This window comes from Pezoporus flaviventris, unplaced genomic scaffold, assembly GCF_033815535.1.
Source record: "Pezoporus flaviventris isolate CSIRO_AGI_PZ_B2104156 unplaced genomic scaffold, CSIRO_AGI_Pfla_v1 ptg000007l, whole genome shotgun sequence".
Classification (NCBI taxonomy): Eukaryota; Metazoa; Chordata; class Aves; order Psittaciformes; family Psittacidae; genus Pezoporus; species Pezoporus flaviventris.
The window spans coordinates 34,964,013-34,983,971 of NW_026892555.1; the positions used below are offsets into that span (position 1 = coordinate 34,964,013).

At 41.5% G+C, this 19,959-nt stretch overlaps 1 protein-coding gene across 1 annotated transcript; it reads left to right on the forward strand.

Annotated features, from left to right (window-relative positions):
- Positions 1–3,175: 3,175 nt before the first annotated feature.
- Positions 3,176–19,345, forward strand: VCPIP1 (valosin containing protein interacting protein 1). The gene is made up of 3 exons (XM_061448362.1): positions 3,176–6,128; positions 11,511–11,597; positions 14,129–19,345. The coding sequence occupies exons 1-3, from the start codon at positions 3,428–3,430 to the stop codon at positions 14,998–15,000; spliced, it is 3,660 nt and encodes a 1,219-aa protein (XP_061304346.1). The 5' UTR covers positions 3,176–3,427; the 3' UTR covers positions 15,001–19,345.
- Positions 19,346–19,959: the final 614 nt, after the last annotated feature.

Consider the following 19,959-nt stretch of genomic DNA (forward strand, 5'->3'; position numbering starts at 1 on the left):
TTGCGCAAACAATCATGGTGATAAGCCTGCATAGAGCTGGAATACTTACAAATGTCATTCATCGAAAACATTTGTGTTAATTAGGGTCAAGTCACCATAAAAGATAAATTCCTCTATTGAATATAACTTACCAGTGAAATTAATATAGGGAACAGGAAAGAGAAATGCTTTTGACTTTACAGCCATAGTTTATCAAGTGCTTTCATAAAAACATCTGTCTAGAGAAATAAACAAAACATCAAAATTTCTGTCTGCCTTGACAGTAAAAGCTACTTATTTCACCAGGGTGCTGACTATTGTTTACTAAAAAGTGCTATTAAGCAATGACAGAAGTGTTTATTTCCCATATGCTAAGAAATGGATTGTTCCAGAGGCCAGTGATGTTACAGAAAAATTCTTTGATGTTCTTTACAAAAGCAAGCTGGGTTAGCACAGGATTGTCACCGCCTGATGCCCTGAATGGTGCCCGCGCTCAATAGCAGCCACTCAGTTTCACAGAGGACACAGGCTTCCCTATTTGCATTTTCACTGCGTTCTCACTACTTATGAAGGGAAGGCTAAGGAATGAATGGGCACAGACTGCTGATTTATCCCCAAGTACAAGGCTCATTGGCAGGATTATGGAGCTGGTGATGCTGCTACTTTACTGTCATACACATAAAAAATGAATTAGTATCAGGCAAGAATGAAAATCTGTCTCATCATTTTCACCTTTTCCTCTTCAAACTCAATTTTGAAAGATCAAAGATTATGATGTGGAATGCATACATTTACACACACACATATATAGGCTATGCTTAACAGATAACTGTAATCGAGAGGGAATGAGTGCACAGCTCTGCTGCTGTCACTGGAAGATGTCAGTGCTCAGTGTGTCACAGGCCTGGAGTTGTTTTTTTCCTTAAGCCTGTGATAAAGCACAGACCAGAGTTTTTCTGTATATGTTACTCATCCAAGCCTTTATGATTTGTTAGCTGCATAGATTACTTTTCATAGGTTAATGAAAATGAAACGTGCTTTCTGTATTGCAAAGTACAAGCACAGTACATTCTGCATGATTTTTACTCTAATTTTACATCATTTGGGTGACTACAGAATAGGTAAGGTCTTGGGATGTAAATGCCTGGTGTTCAGTAGAACTAAGATAACAGAGGTAATTTCTGCTCTTCTATTTGTAGGGCTGGGTCACTCTGGTAATACCCAATGAGGTGTTACCTTGTCCTTCAGAAGTTCAGGGTTTGTTTTCCTTTGCTGAAAGATAACTCTCTACCTGGACTGGCTTCCAGAAAACTTCACCTGCACACTGACAGTAACCCTCCTTGAGCTGTCTGCGTGAATATGCCAGCAGCTGACTGTAATTAGGTTGGAAGTTGTGAACATTATTCCCTTTCATTTTTATGAAGTCTCATTTCAGATGGCCACTGGAGATAACATAAGCGCCAGCTCCATTCCCTCATTATCTCCTCATATAGCACCAGCAGGAGGGAGCACTTGTGTTAACAACTTGTTCTTTCGACTCCTCGTGTCTCATTCCAGCACAATCAGCAGTCAGCAGCTGGGGAACACCTCCGTTTAGATAGATCACCTCCTGGAGAAGCAGCCTGGCGTAGCTGCTTGAGAAGCCAAATCTCACCGAGGGGACATCTTGCTCCAGAAGGCCTGGGCAGTTCCAAAAGCATGCTCCATGCTGACGCTGAGGGCAGCCCATGTTGGCCCTGTGGTGACTTGCATGGGCAGATACTTGGAGCCAGAGCCCACACTTCCCATGTCTGCAGGGGATTGCTACCCGGGAGGAGGTGGTGGCTGAGGTGCTGGTTGAAAGCCTCCATGCCCAGACAGCCCCAGGCTCTCAGACCCCCCTGCCTGGCAGTGGTGAGGTGCAGGCTAGAGCCCGGCCACCCACTGTGCCTCCTTCTGCCAGCCCCTTGTCGGCAGCAACCTGCTGGAGCTTGCCCAGGCAGCACTGTGAGGAGATGGGGCCAAAGCGGGAGACAAGGCTTCAGGCGGCGTGAGCTGCCTCCTTCCCCTAGTGCCAGCAGAGGAACAGGCGGCACGGGAGAGAGCCCTGCTTCAGTGCACATGCCGGGGGGTGGGGTGGGGTGTGTGTGTGAGTGGGTGGGGTGACATTAGAGGGGTATAGAGAGAATCATAGAATCAGCCAGGTTGGAAAAGACATTTAAGATCACCAAGTCCAACCTTTACCTCACGACTGCCAAGACCACCACTAAACCATGTTACTGAGGGTCTCATGATTCCACCTAGGGATGGTCTCATGATTCCACCCTGGGCAGCCTGTTCCAATACCTGATCACCCTCTTGGTGAAGTACTTTTTCCTAATATCCAGTCTAAACCTCCCCTGGTGCAGCTTGAGGCTACTACCTCTTGTCCTATCACTTGTTACTTGGGAGGAGACCAACAACCTCCTCTCTGTCCCCTCCCTTCAGGTAGTTGTAGAGAGCGATAAGATACACCCCTGAGCCTTCTCTTCTCCACACTAAACAACCCCAGTTCTCTCAGCTGCTCCTCTTAAGACTTGCTCCCTAGACCCTTCATCAGCTTCATTGCCCTTCTCTGGACCCGCTCCAGTACCTCAATGTCTCTCTCGTAGTAAGGAGCCCAGAACTGAACAAAGTATAGAAGTGCAGTCTCACCAGTGCCGAGTAGAGAGGAACAATCACTTCCCCGGCCCTGCTGGGCACACCACTGCTGATACAGCACGGGATGCTGTTGGACTCCTTGGCTGCCTGGGCACAAGCTGGCTCATGTTCAGCAGCCGCCAATCAACACCCCAGGGTCCTTTTCCCCCAAGCCTACAGATACGCGGGGGTGTCGCCTTAAACACAGCGCCCTGCACCCCCCGCATGCCCGCCACAGGAAGCGCAACAAGAGCCCCAAACACTCCCTAAAGATGTCCCTCCCCGCTCCCCTCTTCCGCGGCCCACCGGTCACATGACTACACTTCCCAGGAGCCCGCGGACCGGCGGCACCGCCTGTCCTGCCCGGCCCGGCCCGGCTGGGCCCCGCCCTCCCCCTGCCGCCTGGCATCACGGTCCATGTAGTCCTGGGGCGCTGCCGCTCCCCGGTCCAGCCCGGGCTTGGCTGGCGGAGAAGACTAACGCTCCCGAGAGACCTCGCGGCTCCGCGCCTGCGCGTGGAAGTGAAAGGCCGTTGCGTTGCGGGCAACGGCTAAGGCAGCGAAGAGGCAGTAACCGGCGGTGCCGGCAGCTTCCGTGTTTGCCGGGAAGGAGGGGGGAGGGTGCGAGAAGCGGCGGCGGCGGCGGGAGGAGGGCGCTCGGTGGATGGGCGGTTGGCGGCCGGCAGCGGTACCAGTACCAGTCAGGCGGCGGTCGTTAGCTGGGGCGCAGGGGATGAGCCTGTGAGGGCGGAGGAGCACAGGTGGGGGTGAAGCTCGGCCAGAGCAGAGCGATGTCCCAGCCTCAGCAGCAGCAACAGCCGCCGCCGCCACCGCCGCCGTCTCCTCAGCAGCAGCCGCTGCCTTCGGCCGCCTCCAAGAAGAGGGACCGGCGCATCTTCTCGGGTACCTGCCCGGACCCCAAATGTCAGGCGCGGCTCTTCTTCCCGGCCCACGGGCCGCAGAGCAGCGGGAGCATCGAGTGCACGGACTGCGGGCAGCGTCACGAGCAGCGGCAGCTGCTGGCCGTGGAGGAGGTGACGGACCCCGACCTGGTGCTACACAACCTGCTGCGAAACGCGCTGCTGGGCGTCAGTGGTGCCGGCCCACCCCGCAGGAACACCGAGCTCGTCAAAGTCATGGGCCTCTCCAACTACCACTGCAAGCTCCTGGCCCCCATCCTGGCTCGCTACGGGATGGACAAGCAGACTGGCAAAGCCAAGCTCCTCACGGAGATGAACCAGGGAGACATCTTTGACTGTTCCCTCCTGGGTGACCGCGCCTTCCTCATTGAGCCGGAGCATGTTGAAACCATCGGATATGGAAAGGACCGTTCTGGCAGCCTCATCTACCTGCATGACACCCTGGAAGACATCAAGAAGGCCAACAACAGTCAGGAGTGCCTCATTCCAGTCCATGTGGATGGAGATGGCCACTGCCTCGTCCACGCAGTCTCGCGGGCACTTGTTGGCAGGGAACTGTTCTGGCATGCTCTGCGGGAGAATCTAAAGAAGCACTTTGAGGAGAACCTGAGTCACTACAAGGCGCTTTTCCACGACTTTATTGATGCAGCAGAGTGGGAGGACATTATCAATGAATGTGACCCTTTGTTTGTTCCTCCAGAAGGTGTGCCAATGGGCCTTAGGAATATTCACATCTTTGGCCTGGCCAATGTGCTTCACCGGCCTATCATCCTGTTAGACTCCTTGAGTGGAATGCGGAGCTCTGGAGATTATTCAGCGACGTTCCTCCCTGGCCTGATACCCTTAGAAAAATGCATGGGAAAAGATGGCATGTTGAACAAGCCAATCTGCATAGCCTGGAGTAGCTCAGGACGAAACCATTACATTCCTCTAGTTGGAATAAAAGGTGCTGCTTTACCTAAACTGCCTAGGAAGCTACTTCCTAAAGCCTGGGGAGTCCCTCAAGACCTCATCAAAAAGTACATCAAGTTAGAGGAGGATGGTGGCTGTGTCATTGGAGGAGACAGAAGTTTGCAAGATAAGTACTTGATGAGGCTTGTTGCTGCAATGGAGGAGGTTTTCATGAGTAAACACGGGATCCATCCCAGTCTTGTAGCTGATGTACATCAGTATTTCTACAGAAGGACTGGTGTAATAGGAATCCAGCCTGAAGAAGTCACTGCAGCTGCCAAAAAAGCAGTGATGGACAACCGCCTTCACAGGTGCCTCATCTGTGGGGCCCTTTCAGAGCATCATGTTCCTCCAGAGTGGCTGGCTCCCGGGGGGAAGCTATATAACCTGGCAAAAAGCACTCATGGACAACTGAGGCCTGACAAAAATTACAGCTTTCCCCTGAACAGTTTGGTGTGTTCCTACAACCCCGTGAAGGATGTGCTGGTACCAGACTATAGCCTGAGTAGTTTGACTGCTTGTAACTGGTGTCATGGTAACTTAGTGCGTCGCGTCAGAGAAGATGGATCTGTTTCGTATTTGGATGGAGACAGAACTAATACTCGGTCCACAGGTGGCAAATGTGGCTGTGGGTTCAAGCACTATTGGGAAGGTAAAGAATATGACAACCTCCCTGAAGCTTTTCCTATTACTCTAGAGTGGAGTGGAAGAGTGGTGAGAGAGACCGTCTACTGGTTCCAGTATGAAAGTGACGCTTCTCTGAACAGCAATGTGTATGATGTCGCCATGAAACTTGTTACCAAGCACTTCCCTGGGGAATTTGGTAGTGAGATTCTTATTCAGAAAGTTGTCAACACAATATTGCATCAAACTGCCAAAAAGAACCCTGATGATTATACACCTGTAAATATTGATGGTGCTCATGCCCAAAGAGCTGATGATGTACAGCAAGGACAAGAGTTAGAGTCACAACTTCCAACCAAAATTATTTTGACTGGACAGAAGACAAAAACTTTGCACAAAGAGGAGTTGAACATGAGCAAAGCTGAAAGAACTATTCAGCAGAACATTGCGGATCAGGCTTCTGTAATGCAGAAACGGAAGAGTGAAAAACTGAAACAAGAGCATAAAGGGCAACCTAGGACTGCTTCTCCTGGGGCTGCTCGTGAGGGGCCATCATCTGCACCTGCTACACCAACAAAAGCCCCCTATTCTCCAACATCTGCAAAGGAAAAGAAAATTCGAATAACCACGAATGATGGGAGGCAGTCAATGCTGACACTGAAGTGCACTACCACCTTCCTGGAACTGCGGGAAAGCATAGCAAGAGAATTTAATATTCCTCCCTATTTGCAATGTATTCGCTATGGCTTTCCTCCTAAAGAGCTGCTGCCTCCCAAAGAAGGCATGGAAAATGAGCCTGTTCCTTTGCAGCACGGTGACAGGATTGCCATAGAAATCCTGAAAGGTAAGGAGGAAGGCAGGCAGTCTGCTTCAGCACACGCGGCCCATGCTGTGAAACATGAAGACGTTGCTCTGACTAGTAAAATCTCATCAAAAGAACTACAAGAGCAAGTGGATAAGGAGATGTATTCTCTCTGTCTTCTAGCAACACTAATGGGTAAGCCTGACTTCCAGTTGTATTTTAAAATTGTGGTTTTAAGTAGAGGGTAACATAACCTGTAGTTACATACATACCTTTTTTTCCCCTTTCTTTTCTGTAACCACAGAGAAGGTTAGTTCCTTTATTCCTCTATTAGAAGAACGGTTAACATGCTGTCAGTGATTTGCTGGGTGTTGTGACTTTCTAAAATGTGTGTGCGAGATACTTGTTCTTTCTTTGCTATGTATTTAAGATTTGCTAATCAGAAGTTGTTGCATTTCTTCTGTTGTCTTCTCTGTTTTTCCTGTCATTTATTAGGCATACATCTTATGTGTATGTGTGTGGGTTATTTGCTCCCTATATTTCCTAATCTCTCCCTCAGGTTTCAGGAAATAAAGTCAGAGCCAAGGTGAGAAGGGGACTCTGAGTGTCTTGTCATTGGAAGTTTGAGGACCAAATTCTCACCTCTGTAGTAGGATGAAATCTTGACATTTCTTGCCACAGGGGAGTTGTGTTGGTTTAAGCAAATGAACACAGCATTGTCTCCTTAGCTAATCTGCTAATTTTAAGTGAAGAGATGGTCTTTTTAGAGAGCTGTGAAAAGCATTATCTCAGATGGTAAGCAGAGGAGAAACTGGAAGAAACTAACCACAGATTTGAATCCTGGAGGTGGACACAGGGTTGCGAAGCCATGCTTATCAGTTGTCAGTCATGTAAATCTGGCTGTTAATAATTCAAGGCAGAAGGACTTTTCCCAGGTGCCTGTGTTTTTTTATATTCATATTTGGACTCGGGAGACTTGGACATTCATTTGTGTACTTTCTTCATCAGGTTCCACAGCTCCTGCTGCTTACTGTCAGGAAGTAGGGCAGTAATTACCATACATTTAGCTCTGTGAACCAGTTGAATAGCAATGGTTGCAAGATTTTTTGTTTGTTTTTTTGTGTTGTTGGGTGTTTTTTTGGGGTTTTGTTTTTTTTTTTGGGAGCCTTCTCTTTCGCTGGAGGGATTTGGTGTGGCTAAAGCATGTGATACTTCAGAAACGAAACAATTGCATAATCACAGACTGGTATGTCAGAAGTCCACCAATCAGAACTTTGATTCTTTTCAAAGCTTGACTGTTTACTGCAAAATAGCATGCTGAATCACTAGTCACCTCAACACACTGACACCTGCACCTATGTTCCAAAGTGCAGGAAAAGCTCAGGTTTAAAAGCTATCTCAATTTGGAGATGAGGCTTAAAAGAGAGCTTTCTGTTTCCAGGCAAGACTGCTGAAAATGTAGTTACTGGCTTACAAAAAAACCTCTGACATGCTTTAAAAGTATCTTGGTTACTTCAGCATTAAGGTGTGTCATTTTATTTACAGCTACTTATTCATAAAATGGGAAAAGAATCATTTCTTGTCTCTGACTTTCACTGCTGTTAATTTCTGCTTTCGAATCACAGGTTAGAACAGAATTTACCTCACCCTTCTGTGACCACATCTATTTTGTGTTACTAATAGAAGTAAAAGGTGCAGCAAATGATAAACAAACCATTTATAACAACTAATGCAGCTACTGAATAAGGTGCTATTTTTAGATAATCACTTTTCTCACCAGGGCTTCATTTTCCATTAAAGATACTTGTAGAAACAAAGTCTGGGCAGGTCACTGTTTACAGTTGGGAGTTTTCAATGGGGCGACAAACTCTAAGAAACTTCCTTAGTCCTTGCACTTTCAGAGTGTTGGAGTGGCAGTTCTCAGGGTGGTGTATTCAGCCTTGCTGGGGTGAGAGGCTGCAGTATTTTTCAGTGACATTTCTGTATTGCTAAAAACCAGTGCTGGGAAGTTCTCAGAGTCAGCTTACCCTGGATGCTCTTGTTGTAACTGTGTTCTGCTAAAAACATGCATCTAATAATACAGTCACATTGGAAAGTCCAAAGAGGAGATGAGGAGATGCTGTTGAAGTAGCTTGCTATTTTCTTTTTTAACTCCCCAGTGCCCAAACTTCTGTAACTATTCACTGTGGATGTTTAAAAGCTTTTCTGTCAAACAGTGTCTCCTGTAGGCTGACTTGATGCTTCTCTCATTTCAGTTCGTAGAATTTTTTATTTCTGGCCTCAGCCGGTTAACTGATTACAGTTTTAGACCATGTTCTTTAATTTTTCTGTATCTAATTTAAAGATAAGCTCTGGGAAATGAGATACTGTAATTTCTGGACCACATAACATATTATGCATGTTTTTTTGGTAAAGCTTTCTCCTCTTTTTTATCTCAAAATACAGAAGTCTATCAGGAAATGAATTAAAGAATTGTAATTTTACATTAACACAGCTAAAGCGTTATGTTTTGAAACAGATTTAATTACACCCATGCAGAAGCACTCTGGATACATGCAAGCCAAGTATGAATCTATTGTCATTGGTTTGTTTTGCGTTGATGAATTCATCAGTGCACAAGAAATCAAAATTGCCTGATTTAAATTAAATATATTAACACTGTCATTTGCTTGGAATTAAGCAGCTTGGTTTTAAGCCACCTGTAGTTCCTTGTAACCTGTATTTATCAGTTGAGTTTTTGTTTTGTTTTCTGCTTCTGTTTGTCCTCCCTGCTGTATGAAGTGCTGGTCTTAGGCTTCCACTGGCATAGGTTAATTTGCAACTGCTCTTTTTGTGCAGTGTATGAGGCATGCTTGTGTGTAGGGTAGTCTCCATTAGTTGCCGTACCTTTGTGGGGCTGAGGTTTGGTCCGAGGGAATGGGAACAGTGTTAACATCATCTCTTTGATAAATGTAGTAACTTGAAGGAATTTTTAATCTAACTAAATGATCACCCAAATTAACTTGTGACCTGTAAGTGTCTTACTGCCATGGTAATGAAACTCAAAACAAATAATAAAAACCAACTAGAAACAAAAATGTGCAAACCTCAAATGCAGTTGTGTTGAATCACACAAGCTAGTTCCTTTGATCTGGGAAAGTCCAGTTGTGACTGTGGGTTTGATTTTACGTGGAAGATCTCTTTATCAAAACAGTATCATTGCTTTGTGTTTCTTTCAGTGGCAGATGATTTTGTTTTGTGAGCCCTGCTCTCCGTACTTTTCTGCATAAAAGGCAGTTAGTGTTGCATAAAAGGTTATCTAAACAGTGATGCTTCTCTTGTGCAAGGCTTGACAAATGCTCAAACCAAATAGGGAATCTTTTCTTGCAGAATCCGACTAACGTGTAAAACCTGGGCTTCTTAGCGAAGCCAGGTGGTTGTCTTGTGGAAGGTAGCCTCTAGTATCGAATAAGAATGGATTGCTAGATGCAGCAGCATAGGAGTCCATAGTATGAAGTCGGCCACTGTGTGGCTGCTGGTTTTGGCAGATGGTCTGTATTCTGTTGCTTATCAGTGTAGTGGTTGTTTTGATTCCTGTGGGCAGTATTTAAACCATCAGGAAGACCTGGGGGGAAATGAAGAGCCACAGTAGTGATGCTCTGGAACCATTGTATGTAGGGATGTGGATTGCAAAATGTTACTGAGAATAAGGATGTGGGGTAGCAGATTGCCCTCCCTCTCTGCAGCTGCTTGAAGAAGAGAGAAAACAATGGCAACAGTGGGGAGGAAAAGAGAATGCTCCTATTACATTTTTTAATTTCCTTTTTTTTTCTTAGTGGAGTCAGAGCTGGAGAGAAGCTTCAAATTTATTAGCAACTCAGTAGACAGGAGTTACTGGGATAAAATCAAAAGACAAGACCTTCTTCTGTAGATCATGGAAAATAATGAAGAAGAGTAGTTGGTTTGTTACCTGGATGCTCTTGCTAGGAAGTGAAGGCCAAATCTGTGAGCTTGATGTGCAAATGAGAGCAGTGAACCAGAGCATATATGGTTCAAGGGAATGCATTTAAAATTAATCAGATTATGTAGGTATCATCTTTAAAATGTTTGAAGTCCAAACATGATGAAGATGCATTGTGCCCTTCTTAGAGAGAATGGGGACTGGCATAACACGGAACCCTTCTTGTGGGCGGGATAGACAAGCAGGGGAGTGTATGGAGTCAAGTGCCTGCTGGGGAAGGGAAGTGGGAAAGTCGGCAAGTGGCTTGAAGGGTTGCAAGGCATAACATAGCACATGTCATGAGGGTGAAATGTTTTCTCACCTGACGTGGGTGGATAGGAGACTAGCCACAGTTAGCTTGTGGGATATGCATAAAGAAGTGCAAGGAGGGATTTAGATGTGCTCTGTAGTTCAGTATGTAGGAAGCTATTAAAAGTAACTTTTAACTTTTATTTTCCTCTTAACAGCAAGCAAAGAAATAATGGTAGTATTTTTAGTGTCACCCAACCCAGCTATCTCTAATACAAGTAGTAAGTGCATCTAGTTAATTTTATGACTTGCATTCTCCAGTTTTAATAAAAAATTGAGAGATGTGGTTATTAAGATTTTAATGCCTAAAGAATGGTGCAGTTTCTACTTAGGGTATCTCGGTATGTTGCCTGAATGATTGATGTAAAATGGGAAAAGCAATTTTTTCTGAAAATGTATACAGGCAGTATTTGCTTCTGCATCAGGAGAATGGAATTTATCAGTACCTTTTATTTGCACCGTTTGACAGCTGCATCACAAGTCACTTCTCTCAAGCAGGTAAGTGGTTAGCAAAATTGGAAAAGGGCACAGGTAGAAATGCAGATCTGAACCAATTTAGCAGGTACTGTTAGGCCACTGATATTCTGTCACTGTAACCCAATTTTCTGTTTCTTATATTCCTTTCCTTACATAGTCAAGTTAGGGTATTTTTTTTCCCTCTCAGTGGCATTTGAAGTTGTCACATTTCAATGCCATTTTTAGCATCTTTGGAAAATGCCAGTTACATGGGACAGCTGGGGCCTCACAGGTTTTGTATTTTGCTTCTAACTCTCAAGAAAAGCAAGGTAAAGACACAGCTTCTGCACAGCTGCCTGTGTAGATGTTTGTATCTCAATGACAGTATAAAGTCTGCTGTATGGCAGCTGTGAAATTGAGATCTGATTTTTGAGAAGGTGTAGGCATATAGAATTGAGGTTTTTAATGTGCAAGGGTATGTGCTTGAATTTTGGAAGTGTGCTTTTTTTCTTTTTGCTAGTTTTATGTTGAAAGCATGGGTGGGAGGGGAATAGAGACTTGTGTATAGGGTCTGGCAAAGAACCAGGAGCTGCAGCTTGGGTCAAATAAAATTTGGGAACCTTGTACTAGAACGTGTAGGATATTTGATTGCAGACAGTGGTATGTTTTCCTGAAAGTTTCTTGGTGTCCTGTGCTCCTGTTATGTAAATTTGCAATAAATAATTGCATAGAAGAGAGCGAGGATTCACCTTTTAATTCAAGGAGTTGCATTTTTGAGCCTTGTCTGTAATGTTAAAATACAACTGTTTAATAATTGTGTTTGATTTTTACAGGGGAAGATGTTTGGTCCTACGCAAAGGGGCTTCCTCAGTTGTTTCAGCCAGGTGGAGTATTCTACAGCATGATGAAGAAAACCACAGGTATTTTTTGGTTTTGTTTTTATCCCTTCCTTCTTCTGTTTCCAGATCTTTAAAACTGTGAATTGGTATTGAGTCGCTTGTGAACATAAATTTATTTTTATTTTATTAGCGTGGTACATTTTAATTTTCATGATACTGTAGAACTTCTTATGCTTCCTCAAGAACTTCAGGCTATGGAATTTTACTAAGACTAGTTCATTCAACTTAAACCTCTTTTCTGAAATTTTTTCTACAACCATACATTTCAATTTAAACTTACTGAATTGTATAAACAGCTTCAGTAAGTCAAATGATTTTGGTTGTTATTTTTTTCCCCAGAGAGATCAAACAAAGAGAAGATCATAGGGCTTACTCCTGTTACACTTTAAAACACTTACTGGATAAACAGTTAATCTTTCTAGTGTATTTCTTAGTAGCTATTTTATACAGGGCTACTGCATGTTTTAAATTTAAATAGTCTTTCATATTCTTAAGATGGTTGTTCAAAAGCAAAGCTATCTATCTTCTTTTTGAATTGATAAATGTTGCATCTTGGGCGATGTGCAGAATAACCAAGCAAGTAGTTAAGAGTATGTTTGATTTTTAGACAGCTTTACAAATACTGCCTACAAAGAATAACATCTTTCTTTAGAGAAGAAGGTACGCGTTATTTTATCACATTTCAAGTTTCATACTCAAGTCTTTACATTCATAGTTTAGCTCTTGTGGTTTCATCTATTATAATGTGGAAAGAGGTATTTTATCACATAATTTCTGTGCTGTTTGCAGTAATTGAAATGTGTGGTATATTTACTGCCCACTACCTCCCACTGAATTATTAGCCTGGGTAACAGAATTAGCATGCCAAGTGTCTTATAGCAGATCTGTTTCCTTTCAGTTTTCTTCTATTATGCTTGTACAGTAAAGACTGGTGTATTGTTTCTGGCAAGTGAATTAGCTTAAACAGTGGCTGATAGAAAGGACCTTTTGGACCAATTAACAACTAGCCAGAGTTGAGAACCTGAAATGAATCCAAGGGATTTTAACCCAGCTGGTCATTAACTCACAGAAAATGCCCGATTTTCATTGTCAGTTGGCAAAAATGACTTCAGAACTATGACAGTGGGAGATGATATTCTGTATTTGAACATTATTGCAGCATTATTACATCATTTCTGTGTTGTAGGTGTTTTGCACTACCTTGGTAGGTAGAACTACTATTTCAGCATTAACATACTTCTATGATTTTTACTACATTTCCAGTAAACAATTGCAATGTGCAGTAATCTTTTTTTTTTCTTTTTCACTTAAAGAAGCTACTTACCTATCTGTAGTATTTTAGATAACGTAATAATGCAACTATGATACTGGACATTTAGAACAAAGCTTTCTGTCAATTGCAGGTACTGTTTATCAATTGAAGTTTGATTTTAGTGGATCTTGTTTAACATATTTGAAATTTCAGAATTGCAATTTCAAAGGTAGTTTTAGCCTAGAAGAAGCTGTTACAGCTCTCTCCTGCAAATCAAGATTGAGCTGGTAAATTCTGTAGTTACAGTATGTTCTTCAGGTTCTTAAAGGGATAGGTATTTGTGTTTCAGTTTTGTTCTGTGTTTTGGCTGTTTGGCTCCTGTGGATATGTAAAGAAAGGAGCTGTGTGTCAGAAGTTTTATGATAATAAACTGGAAAACTGCTACCCATTTTTGACACAGAGGAGCTTCAGAACTTAAATTTGTCTAGTGAACTCTCAATTTTAGAAGATCAATCAAATTTTAAGTAGGACAGTGAGACAAACAGCAGATAAAAAATATTATGTATCATGTTTGTTTTGTAAATGTTGTAATAGATCTCAATGTTGTAAATGTTTGTGGTATTTATAATCTCCAGGACTACTAAACATTGTAAACTTAAAACACTTTTGTTTATCTGGCAACACTTCCTCTCTGAGAAGACAAATAGCAAATTTGAAATTCTTGAGGCTTAGCAGCAGTTGCACACCCTGAAGTCCTGCTACATATGGAAGTGGTACTAAACAGTACTTCTCTAGATATAGCAGTAGTGTTTTGAAATGTGCTCTTTGGCCGGTGGGGTGTGGGTTTTTTTTGTTGTTGCCTGTGGGGGGCAGGGGTATGTTTCAGTTTGGGGTTGGCTTTTGTTTCTGTTTTGGTTTTGTGTGGTTTGGGGGGGGGGGTGGGGGGGGTGGTGGTGGTAGCCGTGGGGTTTGGCTTGCTTTGTGCTACTGCAAGCATATGCTATTTCTTCAACTTCTGTTGTATCAGAACTGCACGTCCCAGCAAGGTGGCTATTTTATCTAGTAATATACTACGTTTTTGTCTTTTCATTAGAATCACCATAGAAGGCAGCAGCATCTTAAGACTATACTGTGATTGCTGGCATATGGCATACAAGCCTAAATTTCCTCCCACAGTATGAAGTTTCAGTGTGTTTCCACATATTTGATGCAATAAGTTTAAATACAGTAATCAGTGTGTGTATTCAAAGCATGCTTTAAAATATTTTAGTACCATGAATAACTTCTTCTATCTTTATAGGTTTGGCTGATGGCAAGCACTGTACTTTCCCACATCTGCCTGGTAAAAACTTTGTATACAATGCAGCAGAAGACAGATTAGAGCTGTGCGTGGATGCTGCTGGGCACTTTCCTATTGGTCCTGACGTTGAAGAGTTGGTTAAAGAGGCCTTAAGTCAAGTGCGAGCAGAAGCTACTTCAAGAAGCAGGGAAGCAAGTCCTTCACATGGAATGCTGAAGCTGGGTAGTGGTGGTGTGGTGAAAAAGAAATCTGAACAACTACATAACATAACTGCATTTCAAGGAAAGGGCCATTCCCTGGGAACTGCATCTAGTAGTCAACAACATGATCAAAAAGCCAGGGAAACACCACTTTTAAGAAAGCATAGCACAGAAACAGACTTCAGTCCTTCTACTAAAATTGAGCCTTCTGTATTCACAGCTGCTTCTGGTAACAGTGAGCTTATCCGAATTGCACCGGGAGTTGTGACAATGAGAGACAGCAGGCAGCTTGACCCCACTTTGATTGAGGCACAGAGAAAAAAGTTGCAGGAAATGGTCTCTTCTATTCAGGCTTCAATGGATAGACATTTGCGGGATCAGAATACAGAGCAGTCAGCATCAGTTGATCTATCTCAAGGAAAAGTAGAGGCAGTGAGTTCAACTGCTAAAACTGGGAGCTTTCAGGCTGCCTTACCCGAATCACTGTCTGCACCAGGTGGTACTGAACACTTGAATACTGAATCAACTGATAGTAACATGGTGAATTCTGTGGGAACAACATTCCCTGCAAGGTCTAAAGCACAAAAGGGAAATTCTGTTGAGGAGCTTGAGGAGATGGATAGTCAAGATGCAGGAATCACTAATGCAACTGAGCCAATGGATCACTCTTGATAGGTTAAAATCTAATAAGGGTAGAAAAAATTACTGTTCAAATGTAATGTTTATTGGCTGGGCCACACAAAGTGATTAGTTATTAAGTCTTGTATGTATGTCAAAGATTATATCATCTTATTCAGTGCATGATAAGCGTGTGATTGGCAATAGCTTTCAATATTACCATACTGCTGCCCAGGCTGGCTCTGTTACCTTTAAATTAGTTATTAGGAAATGCACTGAGATGAATATCTGCTGTAAATGTGGGTTCTTGAAAATTCTTTGTAATTTTTAATTCCTTAAAAGTCTTAAAATTGAAGCCCATTCTTACCATGCTAGTTTAAGGTCACTGGAAAGGCTAGAACAGGAATAACTAGAAACGTGACTAAATTAATCCTGTCCCAGGCACTTAATTCTGCTTGAAAACACACTATAAACATGAATTGCACATAAATTTCAAAAAGCAACTAAAACTGAACTTCTGCTAAATTTGATAATGTAGCCTATACAGTACTTCAGTTACACTGTGCTGGCACTTCCTCCAACTTAAAAACGTTCATTCATACAGATATATATGCTTGTCAGAAATCTTGAAAAGTGTAACTTTACTAAACTCTCTAATTACTCCACATTATCAGTTTAAGCAAGTTAGAAAAAAGGGTACTTAGTGTATGATGAAGATAAAGTGAATGTGGTGTGGTTATGCTTGGCTGTCTGAGCCAACGCAACCATTTTGGTGCTCTGTTAGTAAGTGATAGCATGTTTTTATTTCCTTCCAAATACTCAACTGGTCAGATCCTGTGCAACTTTTAACACAACTACAGGAGAGAAGGTGGCAATTGCAGGAAACAACAAATGTTCAATGGCAAATCCATTTTTTCTTTTAAAATACTTTAATTACTAGCATTGGTTAGTAATGGCAAAAAATAAATAGCTGGCATTTTTAAAGCAAATTAACAATTTATTGGAAGGAAACAACTCTCTTAAAATATATTCTCCTAAAGTGTTCAGTGACAGTGGAGCTAGTGGAAGCTCACTGTTTACTGCATGGAAACAAGGGGAATACATGCCATTTCAGTGTCAGTAAAGATTACCCACCTTTATTAGCCTCGCTTCAGTTTGTGATGCAGCATTCCCTGCATCAGTGATAATACATCTGGTATCCACTTAAGTAGTGTGTTCATCAGACCTGCAGTGCTAGTTTTTAAGAAGCAGCCATTGTGCTTGCTCCCTAAGGATGGAATGTGTATCTGATACTGGAGTTTGCTTTTGATCTTCATAGTCATATTAAATGCACTATTGTTGCTTCCTCTAATGGTAAAATAACACTGAATGGATGAAAGATGTCAATACAGCTTCAAAGGAATTAAGAACATTTAAATATTGAAGTCTGTGTTCATGCACATGTGGGTTTTTACCAGTTCACAAATGTTGTGTTGCATATGCTTGTATTCAGAAAGGTCTCACTTCTTACATTGCTAATCCCGTAAACAGTTCTGATCATTAGAAGAGAGGATTTATTTTCTTATAGAAAAATTAACAGAAGCAAGTCACTTGAAGAACAGCCCTGTTTTGTCAAAGTAAATTCAAATGCCTCTTGGTTAACTTTTTATGTAGAGAGAATAAATGTTTTATGATTTAGTACACTATAGGTAAAAAATAAGAATCACCTTTTCAGAAATAAATGAAAAATTTGAAGATCTTAAATTGCTAACCTGTAAGTTAGCTATTTGGAAGCTTGGAATGTATCAAGTAATTTGGCTCACCAGAACTGAACTTGGTGATGCACTGATTAACTGGCAGGGCTTATTCAGTGAGAAACAGGATGCACATGTAGCAGCTGGAAGCCTGCCATGAATCTGAAAACATTTAGTCTTCCATGAATCAGTTTGAGCTGTCTGAAGGCTACTTCCATATAGAAAATGTGAGTAGAGGCTTGTGCTTTGCCATGGTGTGAGCTGTAGAAAAGTATAGCAGTGACACGTTCTTGGGAAGGAGTTTAAGTCAGGAGAGGCTGAGAAGGAGGAATCTCCTAGATCTCATGCATTTTGACAAGCTAACTACCACTTAGTTTTAACCTTTTCTTTAGAAAAAGAAGTTTTCCTTGGCTGAAAAAAATATGGGCAGTGTATAGGAGACAATTCCAAGTTTGGAATAAATTGGAATCTTTATTGCATATCATCCTTACTTAAAGAGAAGATTGCTTACTTCTTTCATGCCTTTCTAGTAAGACTACAGACTTTTGTGTGCCTTTACTGTATTAAGAGGAAGGCTTAGTTTAATTTTGACACACTTCCTGTTTCAGCAGTAATTTGACATTTTCCTTCTTATCTAAATAGAAACAGACACTCTGTCTAACTCGCCATTAGTGTCTTCTCGGGTCCATTCAAGTCATGTAGATGAGAACTCTTCAGTTCCTAAAACAAAATAGTCTCAAAAAGGAATGGTAAAATGGTGTCAAAGTCATGAGATGGGCTGATATGAATTCCTCTGGTGTAAAACAGGATTGTGTGTATTTCTTTGCAGTGTTCTTATTTCACGTGGCTTTCTCATGCATTTAAGTATCAGTGTTTTTGAGAAAGATGGCTTTTGATACTCTCAAGTGGAGCTAAACTTCATCTACGTGCTGGTGAGATGTGTAACTGTTCAGGAGAAGTGAAATAAAGAACACTGAAGTGTAAGTTTGAACAGATGTTTCATTTGGTTGCTAGCAGTGAGTGCAAATTTGAGTTGAGGCAAATCTGTGTCCCTGTCTCAGAAGCACCCGTGTGATTGTTAGGTTTTCCTGTTAGAGCCAGGAAAATGGTGGTGGGGTACAAGGGCAGGGAAGATGTGGACTCATTGTGGATGTGAAGCCATGTCAACTTCTCAAACAGTGTGGAGTGTCCTCTTTCTCATAAAAACCCCAAATGCTAAGTTCTTGCTACTGAATTGCCTGTGGACAAGGTTGTGGTTCCAGATTCTTTTCGAATACTTGCCTTGAGTAGTTCCTTGACTAGGGTCCATCTCCTTCTACGCAGTGTCTCATGGCAAAGAAGACTTGCATTATTTGAAAATCCTAAACTTTATTCTGGCTTATTATTTATAACCTAAATGAAAGATGATTACTGAAAATACAGGCTCAGTAGAGAAGAAAAAAAACTATAAAAGAGAAATGACTAGATTGCTGGTGAGCATATGGGAAACCTCAGGAGAACAGACTGGTTTTCCAGGCAGAGGCAAGATTTTTACTACTTCTATGGCTGGCTGCTTAGCAAGGTTGACTTTGGTATTGCTGTTTCACTGTGAATTGTTTGTGTTTCAGTGAGGGGATAATAAATAGCAGCTTTTCAAATGAAGTTGTATAAATATATTTGGGATGCCTTCGCTATTATAGTCACATAGCAGCAATGTGTATTGTTGGTTTTGTGAAACCTATATAGTTTACTAGTCTTCTGAGAGACACAGAATGTGAGGTAGGCGCTGCCTCCAATGGAATGCTCTAGCATCAGCACAGCTGCAGGGCTGTGTGCTAACAACCCTGTGCAACAGGCACACTTTCAAGACCAAAATGCTTAATTTGAAATCTTTCAAAAAGTAGAATCTGTTGTCACTGTCACAAGGTTAGCAGAGTTGCTTGCTACTTTTTCAATGTGCTGAAAATGCCAGGTAATAAAATTCATAGTATGCTTACAATTGGGAGAGCAATGCTTCATTTGAAATGTATGAAAAATGAATGATATAAGAAGATGCCACTGTTATCTCTACATTTGTTTGGCTCCTATTTTCATATATCAGAATCTACATGCTTTTGTAAAATAATGATATGAAGTTAATCCTTCTGTTAAAAAAGAAAAGCCTACATCAGTGTTTTCTTTGTTTTGCTTGTGGATATCAGTTTAGTTTCTTAAAATTGAAGAAGTTGCTTAAGATCTTTAGAATGCAGGATTCCCTCTGAGCCCTTATGCCTGCGGTTGAGCAATAAAAGGTTGAAATGTGTGGTATTTTCAGAATTATTTTAGGTTTCATGAGGATTATTGCCAAGAAATGAGAGTGCACTTTTAGGAGGGAATGCTATTTAAAGTGTATAAATAAGAATTAAAATAGTGTATATATATTTAGAAAACAAATCTTTTTAAACAGTGCTTTACATGTTGAATTAAAAATAAATTAGCATATAAACTATACCATCTTCACAGACCTGGCTGCTACCCAGCACAGTTTGGTTTTATTTGTGATTGCTGTACTAATTATATTTGATTTTTTTTATCTGTAATGTAACAATAGTGTATTATAACAGTATATAGTGTACTATACTACACTTCACTGTACAGTATTTGGAATTTTCTTTGATTGCTATATTAAAACTATAAGTTAAAACATCTGCTTTGGTTTTATAAGGTGCAACTTTCATCTAGCATTTCATACATTAGCCTGCTTATGTAACGCTGATTTGGTTACAGAATGAATGAGTTATAATTATATTGACATATGAATTGCATTATACTTGCATACATGCATACTAGTACAGAAGTTGAAATAATTGGTGCAAATCTTAAAAAAAGTAAACTTAGACGTCATTCATTTTGCTTTAGTTATGTTTCTGTTTAAGAGGAACTTTCTTTAAAAGAAAAACTCTGTATGGAGAAGTTCAGGGTTGTTTTTTGTTTTTTTTTCTGACCTCATACCTGTTCTGAATGCTTCATTAAACACACAGGACCTTTGAATTTGAGAGATTTTTAAAATAGGGTTTTCTGTAATTGAGGCCAAAATCTGAGATCTGAATCTTTCTTCAAAGTTGTCACCAAGTAGAAGGTGTAGAAAGATGCTGACCAAGTAGTACATGATGTTTAAAGTATATTGCAATCTGTGGTTTGAAACAGTCAAAATGTATTTCAAAGCAAAGTTTTAATGCATGCATGTAATACGCAAGTATGGGTAGTATAATTGGGAAGCACTAGGCTTTTGAAATTTGGCAGTACTCAAAGATGACAATAC